Below are 18,605 nucleotides of genomic sequence, written 5' to 3' on the forward strand. Positions count from 1 at the left end.
TCCCTGCAGCTCTCTGGAGACTGAAATCTAATGTCAAGGCAGAAGGAAGCAAAGTCTGGGAGTCGTAGTGCTGTCAAAGCAAGTTATTCTACCATATAGGAGAAGGAATTTTAAGCGAGTGCACCGGAAAGCAGTGTCCAGATTGAGACATAGATTTGATGGGCTTATTTGACATCTTTAATTCTCCATTGACAGTCCAGAAGCTCCCTAAAATGATTTGCAATGTTTTCATGCTGCAAGTAAAAGCCGAACGCGCGCCTCATTAGCAGCTCATTAAGTTGTTAATATTGGTCAGCAGCAGCCTTTGGTACAGCACAATGCTTTATGCAGTGCGGCAGCTCCTGCTTAGCTCGGGTCTAATTGCCTCTTTTTATCACGGCTCAGTGTAGGAAAGATGTTTCTGTCCTAGCAAAAATATCCGCGGGTTTTGATGCGCTGCTCCGGCTCGTCCCTGGCCGCGGCCGGGCTGGGAGGTGTTGGGCAGCGTTTCGCTCTGATGATGAGCTCACAGCCCCGACCATTTGATGCTGACTTTTTTGGGTGCCGGCTGTAGCCCGAGACGGGCAGGCTCCCGTGCCCGAATTCATCATGAGGGCTCGTGGCTTTGTGCTGCAGTTGGTGGGAGGGGAAGGACAAATGAGCTGTTCTGCTGCAGTGTTCGATGGGCTGTGAAGAGACCGGAGCGGGGACATCCCTGCACAGAGCAGAGGGCGGAGGGAGGAGAAGCCTGATCGTGTATGCAAAGCTTTACTGGACTAACAGCACAGCCACTCCATTAAAAGCAGAGGAATTAACCTTCCTTTCAAAAAACATGAGCAATCAGTAGTAAAGTCAAATGAAGCAGAAATTGCCCTGCTAAGGAAGTGGGGAAGCCCCTGGCTGATAACTCCTATTCCAGCAGGCACAGGCTGAAGTTGGAGTGCTTTTGACTGAAGGGTTATATTTGCAGCCAAATTCCTATTTCGCCTAATTGTGCAGTCCTGCTCTGCTTGTTTGCAGGCATCCTGGGATATGTGAGCAAAATTTGTGCTGTAAGTATTTTCATATGGGTCTCAACTCCCGTGGCTTTTGCCTCCTCTGTACAGCTTTGCTGTGAAGCCAGCTGTGGAGAAACACAGTTGGTTTTCTTCTCTGACATCTGTTTGCTGTATCCGTCGTCAATCACGGAACTGGAGGCTTTTCAGGTTGCCTGTTGTCGACTGAAAACAAAAAAGTTGCCATTTTTTCTTAAGAAGGTATGAATTAGCAATAGTCTAAAATATCTTGGCTGCAGCAGTCCAGGCACTGAGATGGAATAGAGGTGTAAAACCACAGCAATGATCTCAGGGATGAAAAATAAAGAAAGAAAGAGAAACCTCTCACTGAGAGTCAAGAAAATTTAAATTTAATCTCTCTCTCCCCAGGAGCACAAGAACACAGTCTTCTGTGGGCTCCCTGGGGTTCCCTGACCATTGCAATCTGTAAATCCTAAATTAATCCCTCGTGGTGGTCAGCTGCCCAAACTGGCATTAAAGCCACAGCAAAAGGTTATTCCGGGGGCAAATCTCACCTGTGCCCTTTGACTTTTTTCTGATATAGCTTTTGACATTTGGTAGATGGCAAACCCAGTGGAGATTATTTGATACGCTCTGTGAAGTGAAGCTGAAGTGAAGCAGAAGGATTAGACTTCATTAGGTGCTGCCATTGCTGTTAGTGGATGTGTAGTGGGTGCTTTTGTCAGCTGCCATGAACTTGTGGTATTATGATATTCAAATGTGGCATTAACAAATTATAATAAGTGAAACATGACTATAAATAGAGGAGGAGGAATTTCGGGTCGTGGGGAGTGTAGGGAAATAATCTGAAATGGTTAATTTTGCCTTTCTAATCGGTAGACCTGTAAGAGAGTGGAGGGCTGTGCTTTCCCATCCTGTACTGCTCCCAGTGCACACGGGAGAGGATCAGACACGCAGCAGCTCCTCACCATCCCTTGAACAGCCTTCAGCACCTCCTGGGGGTGAACCCTGCACTCAGCAGAGCTGGCACTGCTCTCCTTACACAACTGTTTCTGCTTCTCAATGGAGAAAACCCCAACGAGCATGGATGTAAGGGAGAGAGAGGGGGTTTTAGCTTGCAGGTTCGTGCCTGTGGTTGTTTGTGCATTCCTAATGCTGGCAGGCTCTTGCTGCTCCTGCTCATGGCCCATCTCTGCTGACTGATGGGCTGTCTGCCTATGTGTGATCATATCCTTATTGACAGGAAAAAAATAGAGGGAAAAGCTCATTTTATTATCCCCCCTTCTCATTTTAACCACCTGTACGCCCTTTCCAGAGGCAGTGTGACAGTTCTGTGAGGGCTTCACTTTTGGGCTGGGCTCTCTCACTTCCTTGATGGATAATCTCAGTATGCAATGTGATAGCCTGTTCTAGGCTTGTGTTTGCTAAGTAGAACTGTGGAATTCAGCAAAAGAAAAGTGTGCAGTTTTTGTTTACAGGCTCTTTCACAGCACTGCTCTGCGAGGTTTGCCATGGTTGTAATCACCCAGATCACGTCTGCACCGTGAAATTCCCAGACTGCACATGGCTCACTCATTTGGGAAATCCAAACCCCACTTTAAAAGATTAGGGATCACAGCAACAGTGTTTTCACCACCTCTGGAAGAGAGAGTGAGGAACAGGATGAGAATGGCTCCTCAGTTCAAAAAGGGCACTGACAGGTAAGCCCCTAGATCTGTGTCCATGGAAAAGAGACTCCATTTCTAGTCCTTGTTTCACTTCAGTTCTCAGAAACTCCAGTTTGCAGGAAATGTCATCTCTCCCTCCCTCCTCCCTACACCCCCACCTCCCTCCTGTATCTCTGCAGGTGCTGAAGATACCTGTGCCAACGTTGGGAAGCTTCCCAGTGCTAAGCATAGAAGCTGGGGATGTTACATTTGGGGATCATTTGCAGCTGCTTTAATTTATGTTTCTTCATGACTTTAATCCCCTTAAAAATTGATGTGGCAAAACACAGCTACTGTACTAAATGTGGTATACAGAGAGATCCAAGTGTTTGACTACCCAGACAAGATGGCACAGAGTAAAACAACTGCAGGTGTTCCAGACTCCCAAAGTCCTCATCCTGACAGCTGTTCTCTTTCTCCTCTTCACCCTTTCTTCTCCACTAAAATAGGTTTGTCTTTCTATTTTTGCATTTTTGCTCTGTCTTCATCAGTGTTCATGAAGGTGAGAGAGATGTTTTCCAAGTTCTTCTTGTGTTCATTTCCACTGGTAACATGAGGAGATGTTTCAATTTCTCTTACACTGATCTGTGCAGCCGTGTAAATCAGCACATACATCAACATCCCTTGGGAAGGGGTATTTTCAACTAAAACCTGGCTTTTACAGCTGTTTTAACCTCCTCCCCCATCCAGTTGAACATCTTAGCAATGGGGAGGTCAGATTGCTCCTTTGCTGAGACTCATTTCATGTCTCAGGGTGTCACAAGCCTGACAAAGTCAGGGTATCACAAGCCTGGCAGGGTTGGTGCCAAATTGCTGAGTAAGGGCAGGAGCACTCAGGCCCAACACAGCAAATGGAGTGTGTTGGAGGGGTTAAGACCCACATCCCTGGAATGTGGCTCTGCCTCTCTTAGTGCCTCTGAAACACATCAGAGTAACCACAGAAAGCACAGCCCTTGGAAAAATGCACTGACTTCCATCACGAGATGAAGCCCAGCCTAAAACAGCCAGAAATTAGTGGGAAGTGTGTTTTACATTCTAAATATAGCTTGTGCTGCTCTGTCACAGTGGAAAGCAGCTTCGCAGTAGCTGGTTTTGAAGCACAATTGACTAATTGTTATTGAGCTAATCAGCATCACTCACACAGCATTCCTGATGGCACCGAGGCTCTGCTGCGTGGGGAAGCTCCGATCCTCCCACTGCTCTTTCCCAGACTCTGTAAGAAAATTCCCAATAAACACTGAACATTTTTTTCCCATGCCACTTTTCCTCCATGCAAGGAGTGACTGCAGATGTCTGCAGATCCACCTCTTTGGTCATTCCTGGGAGGTGCCATCCTCACATTTCTTCTCTAAGCCTGTACTGCAGGAAAACCCCTTTTGTTCCCTGTGTTTGCCTGTTCTACAGATCAGTCCCACTTCTTTATCTGGTGACCTTCTGCTTGTTGTGTTGTGTTTGGCTTTAGAATCCACTAAACTATTGCTTATCTACACTTGGAGGCAGTGGCTGCAGCTGAAGAAGAAGCAATCTCCATGTCACTGCAGGGATATAACTTCAATACAGTGAGGATGGTTTAGGTTAGGCATCCAAAAGAATACCATGAGAGTTATTTTGTGAGTTACTGTTATATTACAGATATGCCCATTTTGTTTATTTTTATTTTTAAAGTATGGGCATTACACAAACCCCTATTTTAAGAGTTGTTAAAGTAGAGAGGCGCTGGCAGAGTCTGTGTGGGAATGACAGCACAATCTGGAAAGAAGTCAGTGATTGAGATTACACGAACATCTGATCCCAGTGTGGCCCAGGAGGATGATGTTGGAGTCCTCTCCAAACCCTTTCAGCCCTATTTTCTATGACTGTGTGTGCCAGGAATCAGTGTGTAAACTTTGGAGGCTCTGGTGTGCAAGATTTCACCATCAGCACACACTGAACTGAATATTGCTGTGCCTTCTCCCTTCTTGTTAATCACTAGGTAGGTAAAATTACAGCTGATACTCAGAACATGCTGCAACCACCCCTCCATTGTAATGTGGAGAGAGATTAGAGGATTTTGGGGCCCAGAGCTGTGTCTTTGTTCTGTTTTTAAGCAGCACATTGTGCAATGAGATTCTGGCCTCTAGGTGCTAACACCAAAATGCAAACATATTGATTACTAGGGAATAAAGGCAGGCATGTTCTCCAAGTCATGCTTTGAAGAACTGGGGGGAAACACTTGCTAGATAGAAAAGGATCAGAGGTCTTTACAAAACAGAAATTTGCTTGGGATTTTTCGGGATCAAGCTGATGCACAGGAAATCCCTCAGTCTCTTTCACTGCATTTTTCTCCTCATTTTTTGGCCTGCATGTTTATTTAAAGGGCATGTGAGTACCAGGAAATCTTGTCCCAAACTTGTCTGTGAATGTCCTGCCAGTAACACTGCCACTGCAGCAACACTTAGAAAACCAGTAGAGGAGAAATGCTCTGCTCCCCAGAAACTGGAGCAGATGTAAGAGCAGTGAGGAATGCTTCACAGAACCTGTTATCAAGTTTGCCCAATGAATCACAAGGATTTGTAGCCTACCTGTGCCACAGAGCATCGTGGCGACTGTCACTGGGAAAAGGAAGAGTAGCTCCATATTGATGGAAAGCTGTGGGTGCCACACAGCCCAGAGAACAAATATCCCAAGTGAGAAGAGCTGAGGTGATCCTCCTGCAGAGCACAGAGCTCTGGAGCAGGGAGGCCACTGGGGATTTAATACACCTTCTCTTTAAAGGTTAGAAGCATTTGCAAGCTCAAACTGCCTGCAGTGAGAGCAGAGGCTGCTCAGTGCAGCTGGGAAATGAGGGCAGTGATATGTTTAAATGTGGATTTAGATGTGTAACTTTATTTATGGGCTCATTTTGACACTCTCACCACGTTTCTGGATAGATTTGTTGTCTTTACGTGATCCTGCCAACAGCAGCCCAGCCCGTATTTGTTACTATTTGTTGCTAATTACTACACAACCTGCTCAGTCTTTCTCCTTAGGTCTTGGCTGAGAGCGAGTCTCAAGGAGACAATCTCAAAGGTAAATTGAAATCAGATAAGAAAAGAAATGTTTACAAATATCTGCATGATATTCCAAGGCAGGATACGTGCACATAATTCAACTTCATGACAACACAGATGTTTTTTTCAGGGAAAGTGAAATGTTTTCCACCTGCCAAGAGTTGTGTTTGGACCCTCGGGGGTCTGTGTCGCTCCTGCTATAGTTGATAATGTCACTAGCACCTAAAGCAGTATGAGGTGTGCAGCTCTAACCTTGCTTTTTATGTATTTGAGATTTCAACAGCCATGAAAAATTCCGGGCTCAGTAATCTTGAAGTGCATTCCTAGAAGGTAAAAAGCCTTTTGAATTCACCTTTAAAATGCACTTGCTTTTATTGGCACAGGCTATCCATACGATTCAGGGAATGGTCTGGGGTTGCAAACAGGTGGGGTCTTCAGGGATGTGTTTCCTTCTTTTTGATGTGTTTCACTTCACCCTTAATGGAACGTGCTGTCAGCACAGAGCCACATCAAGCGTCAGCAGCACTCTGCTGTCCCTCGCTGTCAACAAGACATCTGAGCTTAGAGGAGGAGGGACACTTCAGCCTTTGAAAGCTGAACAGAGGGACAGACTCACAGGGCACAAAACCAAACAATTTGCATCTCGTGGAGGCTCTGGGGTAGTGAAGAGAAATGCCTTTTTCCACACATCTCTTTTCATTCCTCTCGTCAAATTTTCTGCTGCCGCCGTGCCAGCAAAAGTGCAGCTCCAGTAGCAAGTGTGTCGGTGCAGAGTTATCACTGGCAGGTTTTAACCAGTGTTTCTTAGATGTGCTGCATGAAGGGGTTGAGGAAAAGCAGTGTTTTTCTGGCAGTGGGTTGTACACCTCGTCTCCTCTGATGGTTGCGTCTCAGATGCAGTATTTGTTCCAGGCTGGCACACGGCATCCAAAGAAAAATGCTCTTGTAGATGCTGCTTCAGACCTGGGTGTTGAGAGCACTGTGAAGCTGTCAGCCCAGGAGAGACAGTGGTGTCACTCCTTAGAAAGGAAATACACTGCTAAAGCGACCCTTTTTCCTCTGTGATTGTACATGTTCCTGTTTCCCTGAGCGTGTCATCCTGGCAGATCTCTGGGATGTGTTTTCAGCTTTGCTCTCTGTGATCAGTTTGGCCTCACGCTATGGTTTGTGTTGTGAAATTCTCTAAATCTTGAGGTTTTTGGTCCATAACAGCTCTCCCTTGCACTAAGGGCATCTAGCCAAGCGGCAAGCACAGAAGGCAGGGCAATAATTAGACAAGTGCACCCTTGTGACCAAGCTGGGGTTTACTGATGGTGACTGTCACCTCATGTATTCACCATCCAGCCAAAAAGGAAACAAAAAAACCACAATAAATACATAGTTTTAACCGAGCCCTGGGATAAAGGCTATTTTCAATTTTACCTTTCACGTTTTAATTGTATAGCAATAATTTTGCAATAGAGTTGCCGATGGCAAACATGCAAAAGACATTAACTTTATTTATGTTTTGGATTATTAATGTGGCTGTTAAAATTCCTCCAGTTAGTTTTGATTGAATTGTTTTTTTGTGCGATTCTGTCGTTTAATGGAGCGGTAAATAAGAATTTCTGATAATGAGCCCAAGCATCTGTCACAACAACCTGGCGCTGGTTATTAACATTTCCATTAACGGCAGGGTGGGCAGTGATAATATGGAAACCACACAGTTAGAACAAAATAAATAGTTGGTGTCAGGCTGAGTGGGTGTTAATTACTTTTTTATTTTATAACTCTGGGGGGAGGGAGTATTGGTAGAAAAGTGTGACTTATGAAGGTCATTCTCTCTTAAGACAGAAATCTCCAGAGGAGCAGCTAACCAGGGCTATCCAGTGCAAGCGGTGAATATTTTATCACTTCTATTTATGGCCCAGAAAGGGGCAGAGAGAAAAGAGACAACTTTCTCAGGGGGTCTGGCAGAAGGCTATGGCACCATGAACACGGAGAAAGGGGAAGTGCCTTTGCCCTGCCTTTCTCTCCCCACTTCTGCAGTTCAACCAGGACACGCTTGGGCACCTTTTCTGTGAGCAGAACAGGAGCTGCTTTGTCAAAACCTGCCGGAGGCTCAGACAGCAGGTCAGGAGAACAGAGTGTCCTCAGTAGCCACTGGGGAGGAAAATCCACCTGCACCAAGTTGGATCCTGACAAAGGGAAGGGATGGAGTGACCCAGGTGCACTCAAAGATTGGTTTTCTAGTACAGCACAGTGCAAAGAAGAAATGCCATCAGGAGCCAAAGAGGGTCCGTGTGTGCATGTGGAGGTGAAATCAAAGTGGAGCAAACAAAAAGTTGTTCTGTCATACATAAAATATTGGTGAATTGATTAGCAGCTGACTGGGTTTGGAGGTAATTTTGGGCAGTATTTTGGCCCAAAGTCTTGCTGCTGAGTGGCATTTGGGCTGATGGTGGCAGGGCCTGCCTTGCTTACCAGGAACAGTCGATCAGGAGCACTGGCCACTGCCAGAGGTGAGCCCCAAACTACAAGGGAACCAAGGCAAAATTTTCCTTTCTTGTCCAAAGCTGCTGGTAGGATTGAGTGGATTCAGTGTCTAAGCCAGCCTGCATGGAGCAGAGCACAACCACATCCTGAGGCTCAGCTGCTCCTCACTCCTCTTGTGCCGAGACATCCCGATGACGCAGATACCCCGGGGCTGGCTCATTGCTGACTTGTGGCATAAACAGAGTCTGTCCTGGGTCCTTCTGCAAATGAGAAACCTGGATATGAGCTAATTCTGCCTGTCACAGTTAATTCTTCTGTCCTCCTTCCTCCCTAGCACCGGCGCTGGCCCCACAGAACATCCAAGTCCACTCCCTTTCCGCGAGCCAGCTGGAGCTCACCTGGGACCCCCCTCCTGCCGACAGCCAGAACGGGAACATCCAAGGCTACAAGGCAATCCTCCCCTTTCTACTGTTTCCATTTATCTTACTTGGCATTGCTATTTACTTGTGAGAGAGCTTTACAAAGTGTAGTCACCCTCGCCGCATAAGGCAAATTAGAACAGTGCTCAGGCTGCAGCAGGGAACAGCAGCAAGTCCCAAAACCAAAAGAAAGAGAATGAGATTGGGAGGGGGGAGGAGAGAAAAGGGAGAGTGTGTCGTTATTTATGGAGAAGAGGGGAGCATGGGGAAACAGGGAATGCAGATAAGGAGGCAGCTCCACTTATGCAGGCAACCTATCTGCTCCAAAACGCAACACAGATACACAAGAGCTGGGGGCAAGAAATGTATTGAAGAAAATTAACTGAGCTTTCCCTCCATCAAATGCTACAAGCCTTTAGGAAGAGCAGAACTTTCTCCCAGCTGGAAGCCTGAGCCAGGTCAGATTTTGGAAGCATTGCTTCATTTCCTTAACTTTAACAAAATTAAATCAGAGTATTAATTGCGTTTGGTTTGCAGGAGATGAGCACGTTGCAGAGACACACTGCTCAGCATCTCCAGCATGAGAATGGACCCTCAGAGAGTGGGAATGGGCAAGTCTACAAACACTAGAGCTTGGCTTGGGTTCAGTGTCTGGCTCTGCCTCTCTCCATGAATTTAGATCCATAAGTGAAGGAAAGCCAAGCCAATGTGAATAATCTGGCATCCCTTCTTGGCAGTAACAAGCATCCTTATATATCAATCCCTGTCCTTTCCCTTTTGTACGTATATAGATGGCTTCAGCAGCTTGGCTTGGACAGCCAAGGTGGAGTCTTGCCTTGGCTTGTTCTCTCAGCTCTCTGGCTTGCTTTGGCCTGTTGTAATGCTCTCGTTGCCAGGCCTGTCCAATAAGTAGGGCTGGCACCAATTTTCCGCTTGGAAACAACTTCTCTGAAACCTAATTTTATGGCATCAGGGTAAAAATTATGTAATGGAAAAAAGGGGAAAAGCACCTCAAGGAACTTTAGGGAGAATCTTTGTTACCCTCTTCAGGAGGGCATTTTCCTGGCTGTGCTGTGAACACCAGTGGTGTCACTGCTGTGCGTGTGCAGAGGGGAGTTATTGACCAACAGGGTGTATCAGGATGCCGGTGCTGACAGGCAGCTTGCATTGCAAGCAGTGTTTAAACTGACCTCTCCTCACTGAACCCTGGCAGCTCATACCTGCTGTCATTAAGCCATATTCTTCAGCCTTTGCTCTGTTTTTGAGTGATGTACTCAGCTATGTGGTCATTGGACTCGAGGGAACTTGCTAAGGAAAAGATTTGGCGTGTGCTGAAACACCTGAGTATCCCAACTAACGGACAAGTCCAGGGCAAGACTACACTGTCTTTCTAGTTGTTTTGTAGCTGCAGCAGTCAAATGTTTTCTAGGTGTAGGATATACTGAAACACATGACAGGATGAGAGGGAACGCCCTCCAGTTGTGCCAGCGGAGGTTCTGATTAGATATTAGGAAAAATTTCTTCCCAGAAAGTGTGGTCAGGCACGGGAGCAGGCTGCCCAGGGAGATGGTAGAATCACCAAGCCTTGAAGTGTTCCAAAGGCGAGTGGATGTGGGACCTGGGAAAATGGTTTAGTGGCAAACTCGGGGGTTGATGCTTGAACTCATGATCTAAGCGGGCTTTTCCAACCCTAACAACGCTGGGATTCTGTCTCGCTGTCCCAACAGATTTATTACTGGGAGAGCGACGCTCTGAATGACACGGAGAAGGTGAAGGTCCTTTTCCTCCCGGAGACGAGCGTGCGGCTCAAGAACCTGACAAGCCACACGCGGTACCTGGTCTGCATCTCCGCCTTCAACGCGGCCGGGGACGGCCCCCGCAGCAGCCCCGCCCCGGGCAGGACACACCAGGCAGGTACGGGACCTTGTCCTGCCCACCTGGGCAGGGGAAAGGGGGCCTGCAGGAGGGCACTGCTGTTTGGATTTGCACTGTAGAGGTCTTGAAAGCAGAAAAAAAAAAAAAAAGTGTCAAATAAGTGGAGTGTGAGGAAAGGGAGTGATACAGCTGAAATGAGAGTGGAGAGGCAGAAGGGGCAGTCCCTAAACTAAGCTGGTCCACAAGGAAACCAGAGTCTGTGGCTCTGTTTCTGGTTTCTGCTGCCACACCTGAAATCAGAAGGAACTCATCTCTAGTGCCTGGAAGTTGCCCTGATGGTCCTGTGAGACAATTAGCATGCCTTTTAGAATTCCTCCCTGTTTTGTTTTTTAAACTGGATCAGCAGCCTCCCCAGTCAGGCTGAGCAGTCGCTGTACTGGATGTGCTGAGAGTGCTCTGGCACAGGGTGCAGGGAATGCCCTTGGTGGTGGCTCCCACAGCACCCTTCTGAGGGCCCTTCCCTTCCGTGCCCTATCTCCTTGCTTGCTGTGGAGGTTCAGTTTTGCAGCTGACTGGCTGTATTTTTAGGACAGGCTGCATTTCTGACTGATTACAGTCAGACATTTGGATACAACTGATAAATCCCATTCTCAGCTTGTTTCCTTTAGATTTAGGCTGGGCAAATAAAGCAACGTTTTATAATATGTATGTATATCAGATTGCCTGCTGCTGCTGCAATTCAATCTGTGTGCAATCCTTTCAGCACCCAGTGCTCCCAGCTTCCTGGCTTTCTCTGAAATCACCTGCACTACCCTCAACGTGTCTTGGGGCGAGCCAACAGCAGCAAATGGAGTCCTGCAGGGTTATCGAGTCGTCTACGAGCCTCTGGCTCCTGTCCAGGGTAAGAAAGATCTCTGATCATACATATTCATGGGGAAATGACACAATAGTACTGTAGGACCTTTCATCTCTGCCCAATTTCCTACTTGCTCTCTGCCGTTTTCCGAGAGAAGCCAGGTGGCAAAGGGTAAATAAAACAATTCCACTTTTGCCAAAACGCTTCAGCGAGCCATAATATTGTGGAATACAGCTTTTGTCTTGTCTCCTCTCATTTTCTTGCACAAACCATAGTCTGTATGATTTGAAGTCATTTTACAGCCATCATTACCTGGTCTGGGCAAAGAGGAAGCTCAGCCTGGGAGTACCTGATTGTCTCCACGCGTTGCCTTTGAAACTGCTGAGTAGGCTCCATCCCAGAATAGCTGTCAGGCACATTCACGTTGCTTATCACATCATGTGTCACTTCTGTTATCACAGAGATTGCCCAGGCATCAAATGTGCTGGTCATCACTGGCAGCACCTCTGCTGTGACAGGGAGGATAACAGGACAGGGACGTGGTTGTGTCTCTTCACACGGAGTTTTCAGGGAGCATTTTTAACCCAGCACTAGAGTTCAGTTAAACCACAACAATGTGCTGGCCACAAACGTTTCATTAATTTGCCAGAACAGCAACAGAGAAGGATTTGGCAGTTTCTCTAAAAACAAATGTAAATTCATTCCAAAGGTGAATTAGAAAAGATGACATAGTTTGTGGATGGCCTTATTAATATTTTTATATTCCTGGTAGATTGCCAATAGTTCAATAGGATGTCCAGCTTTGGCAGCGTGACAGAAGGGAGAGTAATTTCAGCCATTGCCAATCCATTTTAAACTCTTTTCCAAAGGAATAAGGATATCAATCACTTGTATTTGCTTCTCCTGTAAGGAATAATGTTCTATATTGTCTGAATATCTATGTCTCATGCACAGAGAAAGTTAAACCCAGTATTGAAAACACCAGAATAAAAGCACTGTCAGCTGGCAGGTCTGAGCACAAAGAGCTAATACAGGAAGCCTTTCTGATTCTGACCAAGAAATGTGCACAGGGTATGCAGGAGGTTCGGGCTGGTCGGGCATTTCCTCCCTTTTCTTCATTCCTACACAATGTTCAAGAATACCCTTTTTCCCCCTGAAAATACGGAAATGTCAGATCATGTTTTCTCTGCATATATTTGACTTAACATCCTTCAGCATCTTTGTTGTCTTTTCTTCTCTTCCCCACCTTTGCCTGTGTTGCCCCTGACTCCAGCTTGTCTCTCCTTCCCCTCTGGAAGATTTCTGATGTCAGCAGGAAGGTTATGGAGGGCTCTTCCTCAGACGCAAAATATTTTGCCCAAATTTATTTTCCAGTCTTTACCCACCATTTGCTCCTGTGCCAACATTTTTCTTTCACCAAACATTTTTATTGTCCTGACACAGGAAAGAATCCCTTCCTTGGTGCCATCATTTTCACAGATATTCGAAGTTGGGAGGGACTCACATGGACCATCAAGTCCAGCTCTTAAGTGGGGCTAGAACGCACATTCCTCCATGTCAGCACTGCAGTGCACCAACCTGGATGGGCTGGACCCTCTTTTGGAGCTTTCCTCATTTATGTTTTGACTTTCCACCCGTCCTTTGATTTTTGGCTGACACCTTCTGCCTTGCCAGTCACCAGCCACCACTTACCGGCCCATTTTTCCAAGCTTTCCATCAGCTAAAGAAACCAGTGTTCTTTAGCACAGTCTTATCCCTGCTTGACCTTTTATTGTTTAAGCTTTACCACTGTTATGTTTTACACAATAATAGACAACAAAATTGCCCCAGAGCCTTTTTCAACAGTTTTGGTTTTATTTTTTTCTTTCTGGAACACAACTTGAAAATGACAAATACCTCCTGATTTGTCTCAGAGAAATGAAATAGTTCACCTCTGGAAGGAGGGAGCACTTTTACTGCGTCCTCGTTAGCCAAGGAAAGATTCCCTGAGTTATAAATTGTATCTGGAAGAAAACTTTGAACAGAAATCGCTTGGACATTACTCTTTGTTTAAGTGATTAAAACTGGAAGCATCATCTTGATTTGCATAAAATAAGCATCTGGATTGAAAACATCTTCCTTCTGCGTTTTTTGGAAAGATAAACTAGCAAGCAGCTGTTTCTAGTGGGAAAAACCTCCTACTTCCTACCTTCTTGGTTTGAAATGTGTCATGTACATATACAGACCCAAAAAAACACCAGAAAGATTCTCTAAATTTGAACTTCTTATTCTGTAAAATCTTTTATAAATCAAATTCTTTCCATTGACTTACTTGTAGAAAATTTCAGAAAGCCAATTTTTTTCTTTTCAAACCACTCATTACCCCTCAGTCCTTTATGCAACATTGAAAACCTAAAGGTGAAACTAGCTATGAACCTTGGTGAAGGGAACAGCTCTGATTTTAGTTGATCCCTGTAAGAAAAATTCTGAGATAGTGGGAAGAGTGAAACACAAGTCCCAGCTCCAGCCTTGTTTAAGCTCCCAGTGCTTTGGTTGCATCCCCTGTTTGTAGATTTGTAGCCCCAAGGTCCCAGTGAGCTGCACATCCTTCACTCTGCATCCACATGGGAATAGTGGATATGGCAGGATGAGATGAATGGAACAAACCTGGCCCTTGCTCCTCCTCCAGGCCATGTTGCAGGTTATTTGGGGAAGCGGTAACAGAGAAATGCTTGCTTGGGAAGCAATCTGGAATATGCACTTCTCTTCATTTACCTCCTCCTTTCTTCCCAGAATAATTAGTGAAGTTACATGTAGTCTCTTGGTAATTTCCCAGTTGTGCTGTAAGGTTTTTTCCTTGTCAGTACCCACTTATCAAGCTTAAACTCTAATTATACTTATCAGTGCTGAAAATTGCCTATTATCACTACTTAAACTCCTGCTAATTGTAAGAAATACTTTCTTAGCAAACTGTTAGATGATTTTACTTACCATCTAGATGCAATAAGCTCCACTTGACTTCTGTTTTTGCATTGAAACTCCTTCTTTTTTTTATCTGTGTGGCTGTTCCAGGGGTGAGCAAGGTGGTGACTGTGGACATTAAGGGGAACTGGCAGCGCTGGCTGAAGGTCCGGGACCTCACCAAGGGCATGACTTATTTATTCCGAGTGCAAGCCCGGACCATCGCCTATGGACCTGAACTGCAAGCCAACATCACAGCTGGGCCAGCAGAAGGTGAGGGGGACCCATAAAAGCAAATCACAAGTCCCAGATAACTTCTACAAACACAGGGCACCAGCAGGGAATGGTGCACTCCGGGCTTCACATGAATTTCCAGCTCCAAGGAGAAGTGATTCGGTGCCTTTCACAGCTGCCATGAAAAACACGTTTCCTTTTTTTTTTTTCCCTGAAACCTGGAAGTCTAATGTGCATAAACAAAACACTGTAAATAAATCATAATGCAAACAGGCCAGCCAGGGATTTCTGAGCTGCAGCCTGACAGCACAGTGCATAATTCTGACTGTACTGCTCTGCAGTGGGAGGCAGACCTGGAGTAGCTGCTGAAACCAGCAGAGGTTCCTGGATGCAAAACCAGAATTTACAATTGTTCTCTCCTGACACGTTGGCTTATGCAGAGGGAGAGAACTGTGGATTTCCTGCTATGTCAAGAGCAGCTGCAGGGCAGCATTCCCCTCTTGGTTCAGTGCCTGTACCCAAAGAGTTGGTTTTCTTTTTTGATCAGTGACTTTGATAAACAGATAATCCAACAAGGTAAATGCCCTCCAATGATACCAACCTGTCGGGTAAGTCACAGAGCATCAGTGCAGTGGCCACAGCACTGATTTTTTGGGGTTTTTTCCCACTTGCACAGTCTAACTCTTCCACCACACCACAGACCAAGTGTAGATCAGGAATCCTTTCTAACGTGGCCATGGCATCTTCCCAAGCCAATGGGCAATACCTGTTCCTATTAATCTCTCCATGAACCTCACAGGCTGGTTTCACCTCTGAAATGAGAAATAGCAGTGGCAATGGGTAAAATGAGAGTCCTTTTTCCTCTTGCCTTCTTAACACAGGTACTTTATTCTCGGGGCTGTCCCCTGTAGGGCCACGAGTTGGACTTTGATGATCCTAGTGGGTTGCTTCCAACTCAGGATAGTCTCTCATCCTATGACCTGTAAACCCCAATGATATGTATTTATGTCAAGTATACTGGTACTGGAACCCATGAAAAAATCAGGTCAGTAGCCCATGGAGCTGGTTTACGTTACAAGTGTTGTTGACCAACACTGCAAGATAATTGTTCCCCTCTCTCAGCAGAAGCAATTCATGCTGCAGTTTAATGCTACCTTCATTTGCTTCTCTCTTTTCCTCCTTCAGGGTCTCCTGGCTCCCCTCAGGAAATCCTGGTGACAAAATCTGCTTCTGGGCTGACGCTGCAATGGACTGAGGGAGATTCGGGAGAAAAACCCACAACTGGCTACATTATAGAGGCACGACCCTCAGGTAAGCCCTGGGAAATACAGGGAGTTTGATGTCATCAGTTCCCTTCCTTCAGTCCCTGCGGAACTGGAGAGGTTGTCATTCCAGTAAGGTAATGGGATTTTTTGAGAGAACATATTTCCAGCCAGTATTAAAATGTTACTGGTTTATTATGTGGTTTAGCATATTTTCTCCTCTTTAGGAGTAGTCACAGAAAATTACCCCGACTACTCTGGCTTTCACTGTGCTACATCACTGGAAAATCATCCAACAGATGAACTAATATAGTTAATAATTAAAACTCATTTAAATGCTTACAGCATCCTTCATGAGCAAGGACTAATAAGTATTTGCGAGCTGTATTTTGAGGACCACAGATAGAAATCTGTCTCCTTCTGCAGCAGAGCACAGCAGCTAATTACTGTTTTAATGTTAATAATAGGGCCAGGGCTTCAGCAGCACATACACATTTCTTCCCCCATTTGTTCTGCAGGGAGGGCATTGAGGCGGGGGGAAGGAATCCCCCATCACCACAGTTTTCCTTGGTGCTTTCCCAGAGCTCCTTTGCTTCTGGGATTTGCATCTTAGTGAAGCTGTTCTCTGCTTTTTTCCAGAATGTTCCCCCACTCGCACAAGGTAATTGTAAAAGTCAGTGTGTGCTGCAGCCCAGTTGCAGCTTGGCACCCCTTGCAAATTCAAAAAGCACAGATTTCCTGGGAACTGAGTCATTAAGGGAAGCCAGTGAGTGCTTCCAGGCCTCTGTGTAATCTCCCCTGATAGCTTCCCTCCACTCTGACAGGGAATGCTGATAACCACTCTCTGGGTACAGTTTTCCAGCTGGTGATACATCCACCAGCTCCTTGTTCCATGTGGGCCGTGTTTGAATGTCACCAAGTCAAAAGCTTTGCTGAAGTCAGGATAGATGATGTCTGCTCTTTCTCCTCTATTGACAAGGTCTGCTACTCTGTCACAGACGGAAATTAGACATGATTTATACTTGACATAACCATCTTGGCTGCTGATTCTTTCTTTTTCACTTCTAGGTGCTTGCACGCTGCTTGATTATATATTGATTAAATGAATGCTTATCTGTTTGATTATATAGAGGATCCTGTTGCTTGTTTGTGTCTTGAATGTAAGGTTGCATTTAAAACCAATGATTTTAATTACATTTAACCAGACCAGTAAGAAAATTATTGAGGTCACCTCTGAAGATGTAGATTTTCATACCTACATCTGAAAGAATTTGTTCTATAGTGAGGCTCTGCTCTGATCCAATCCTAAAAATTCTTTCTTTCTGTCATTTAACTTGACAATTGTTTTCAAAACAAATGCAAGGGAAATACATACCTTCTCAAAGCACTGGGGTTTCCCAGAGTGATCAAGTTTGCTTTTAATTAGAGGCATGACACTGCTGTTCTTCTATTTCACCCATATCAGCTTTTTGAGTTCTGTTCTTATTTCTTCAGAGGTAGAAAATATTTTCTTATTTGAACAGCATTGTTAGATAGCAAGTTAAACCAATCCTGTTCATTTAAAACCACTTACCAGCTTACATTTCCCCCAGACAGGTTGTTTGTGAGTCAGAGTATTTTAGGGGGAAACTTGCAGCCCATGTACAGATTGTCTGCAAGCTTGGGAATCCAGCTCGTGCAGGTGGTGACATTGGAAACTCATCCACTCGACTCCCTGTTGGATGTGAACAAACATTTCACAGCTCATGGCCAAGGATGTAGGATTTGGGGCCCACTCCTTTTGATTAGAAAGAAAATAGTCCCTCCAAGGCAGGTCTGAGCTGCATTAACCCTGGGTCACTTCTGCTGGCCCCACTCCACTGATCCTGGAGACGCACACAAGAGGTCTTATTCTCCCGCTCTTGCAACCTGACTGTTGAGGCATTTAATTCCTCTTCAGATTATTTTAATCCTATTCATGCTGCTGTAGCAAATGAACTAGGCATTTGTATGCTGGATTCTCATCCTTCGTTCTGGTTGCAGCTGTAGGAAGCGTGAAATGTGATCCAGGAGAGGAGACAGACTAATTGGAAGATTTGCTTATTCCACCCAAGTGTTGGCTTCCTCTCTGTGCTGCTTTTCTTCCTCATCTCTGCACAGAAGAGTCTGAAATCTGAATTATGAGCTTAACAAAAGCAGGGAACTAATTCCTCCTCTCAGGGCTGGTCATTGAGAGCAGCTCCTGTTTTAATATCATTCTAAGAATTTGCTTTTGCATGTTGATTTATACAAGTAGTAGAGTGTGGATTGGAGCAACCTTTGTTTTCAAGGAGGAGTTGTTCCAAGAGAGGAGCAGTTGTCTTGTGCACTTCACATAAAATCAAGAAAGGAAAAGATATTTATCCTTCTGAGGTCAAAAAAGGGGCGTTGAGCAGACAGATGAAAAGCTTTAGCTTGTTGCCAATATTTAAATGCAATACCACTACCTTAGTGTTTCACATCTCAAGTGTCATCTATTATAGGCCTCATTACCCCAAACGTTAAATGCTGTATCATCTCATTTTCCCTGCTGTAGCTCCCTGCCAAGACTCTTCCATCAGAGTAGGAGGATGGCTTTCTGTCAGAAATGGCAAACCCTACTCCCTTTTGTCACTTCCCTTCGAATTTTTTGGAGCCCTGCTGTGTCTCCCAGGGCTCTGCTGCCCTGCTGGGTTTAGCAATGGTGGCAGCAGGCAGCTGAGACTGCTCATTTGATTTCCCTGTTTCTCTGCTGGCTTTATGGAAGGTGACCAGGCTCGCTACCTCCCCTGCATTTTGAGTACATTCACACACAGG

The 18,605-nt window shown here is 45.4% G+C and overlaps 1 protein-coding gene across 1 annotated transcript in view; it reads left to right on the forward strand.

Moving 5' to 3' along the window:
* The window catches only part of SDK1 (sidekick cell adhesion molecule 1), a 391,467-nt gene that overhangs the window by 348,820 nt on the left and 24,042 nt on the right, over window positions 1–18,605 (forward strand). The window contains exons 37-41 of the mRNA XM_066198540.1: window positions 8,540–8,655; window positions 10,352–10,538; window positions 11,263–11,400; window positions 14,407–14,568; window positions 15,715–15,840. Coding sequence (XP_066054637.1) covers window positions 8,540–8,655; window positions 10,352–10,538; window positions 11,263–11,400; window positions 14,407–14,568; window positions 15,715–15,840 — 729 coding nt within the window. The remainder of the gene's footprint in view (window positions 1–8,539; window positions 8,656–10,351; window positions 10,539–11,262; window positions 11,401–14,406; window positions 14,569–15,714; window positions 15,841–18,605) is intronic.

The sequence above is a fragment of the Chamaea fasciata genome, unplaced genomic scaffold (assembly GCF_029207755.1).
Source record: "Chamaea fasciata isolate MVZ Bird 193981 ecotype frontalis unplaced genomic scaffold, bChaFas1.0.hap1 SCAF_16, whole genome shotgun sequence".
Taxonomy (NCBI): domain Eukaryota; kingdom Metazoa; phylum Chordata; class Aves; order Passeriformes; family Sylviidae; genus Chamaea; species Chamaea fasciata.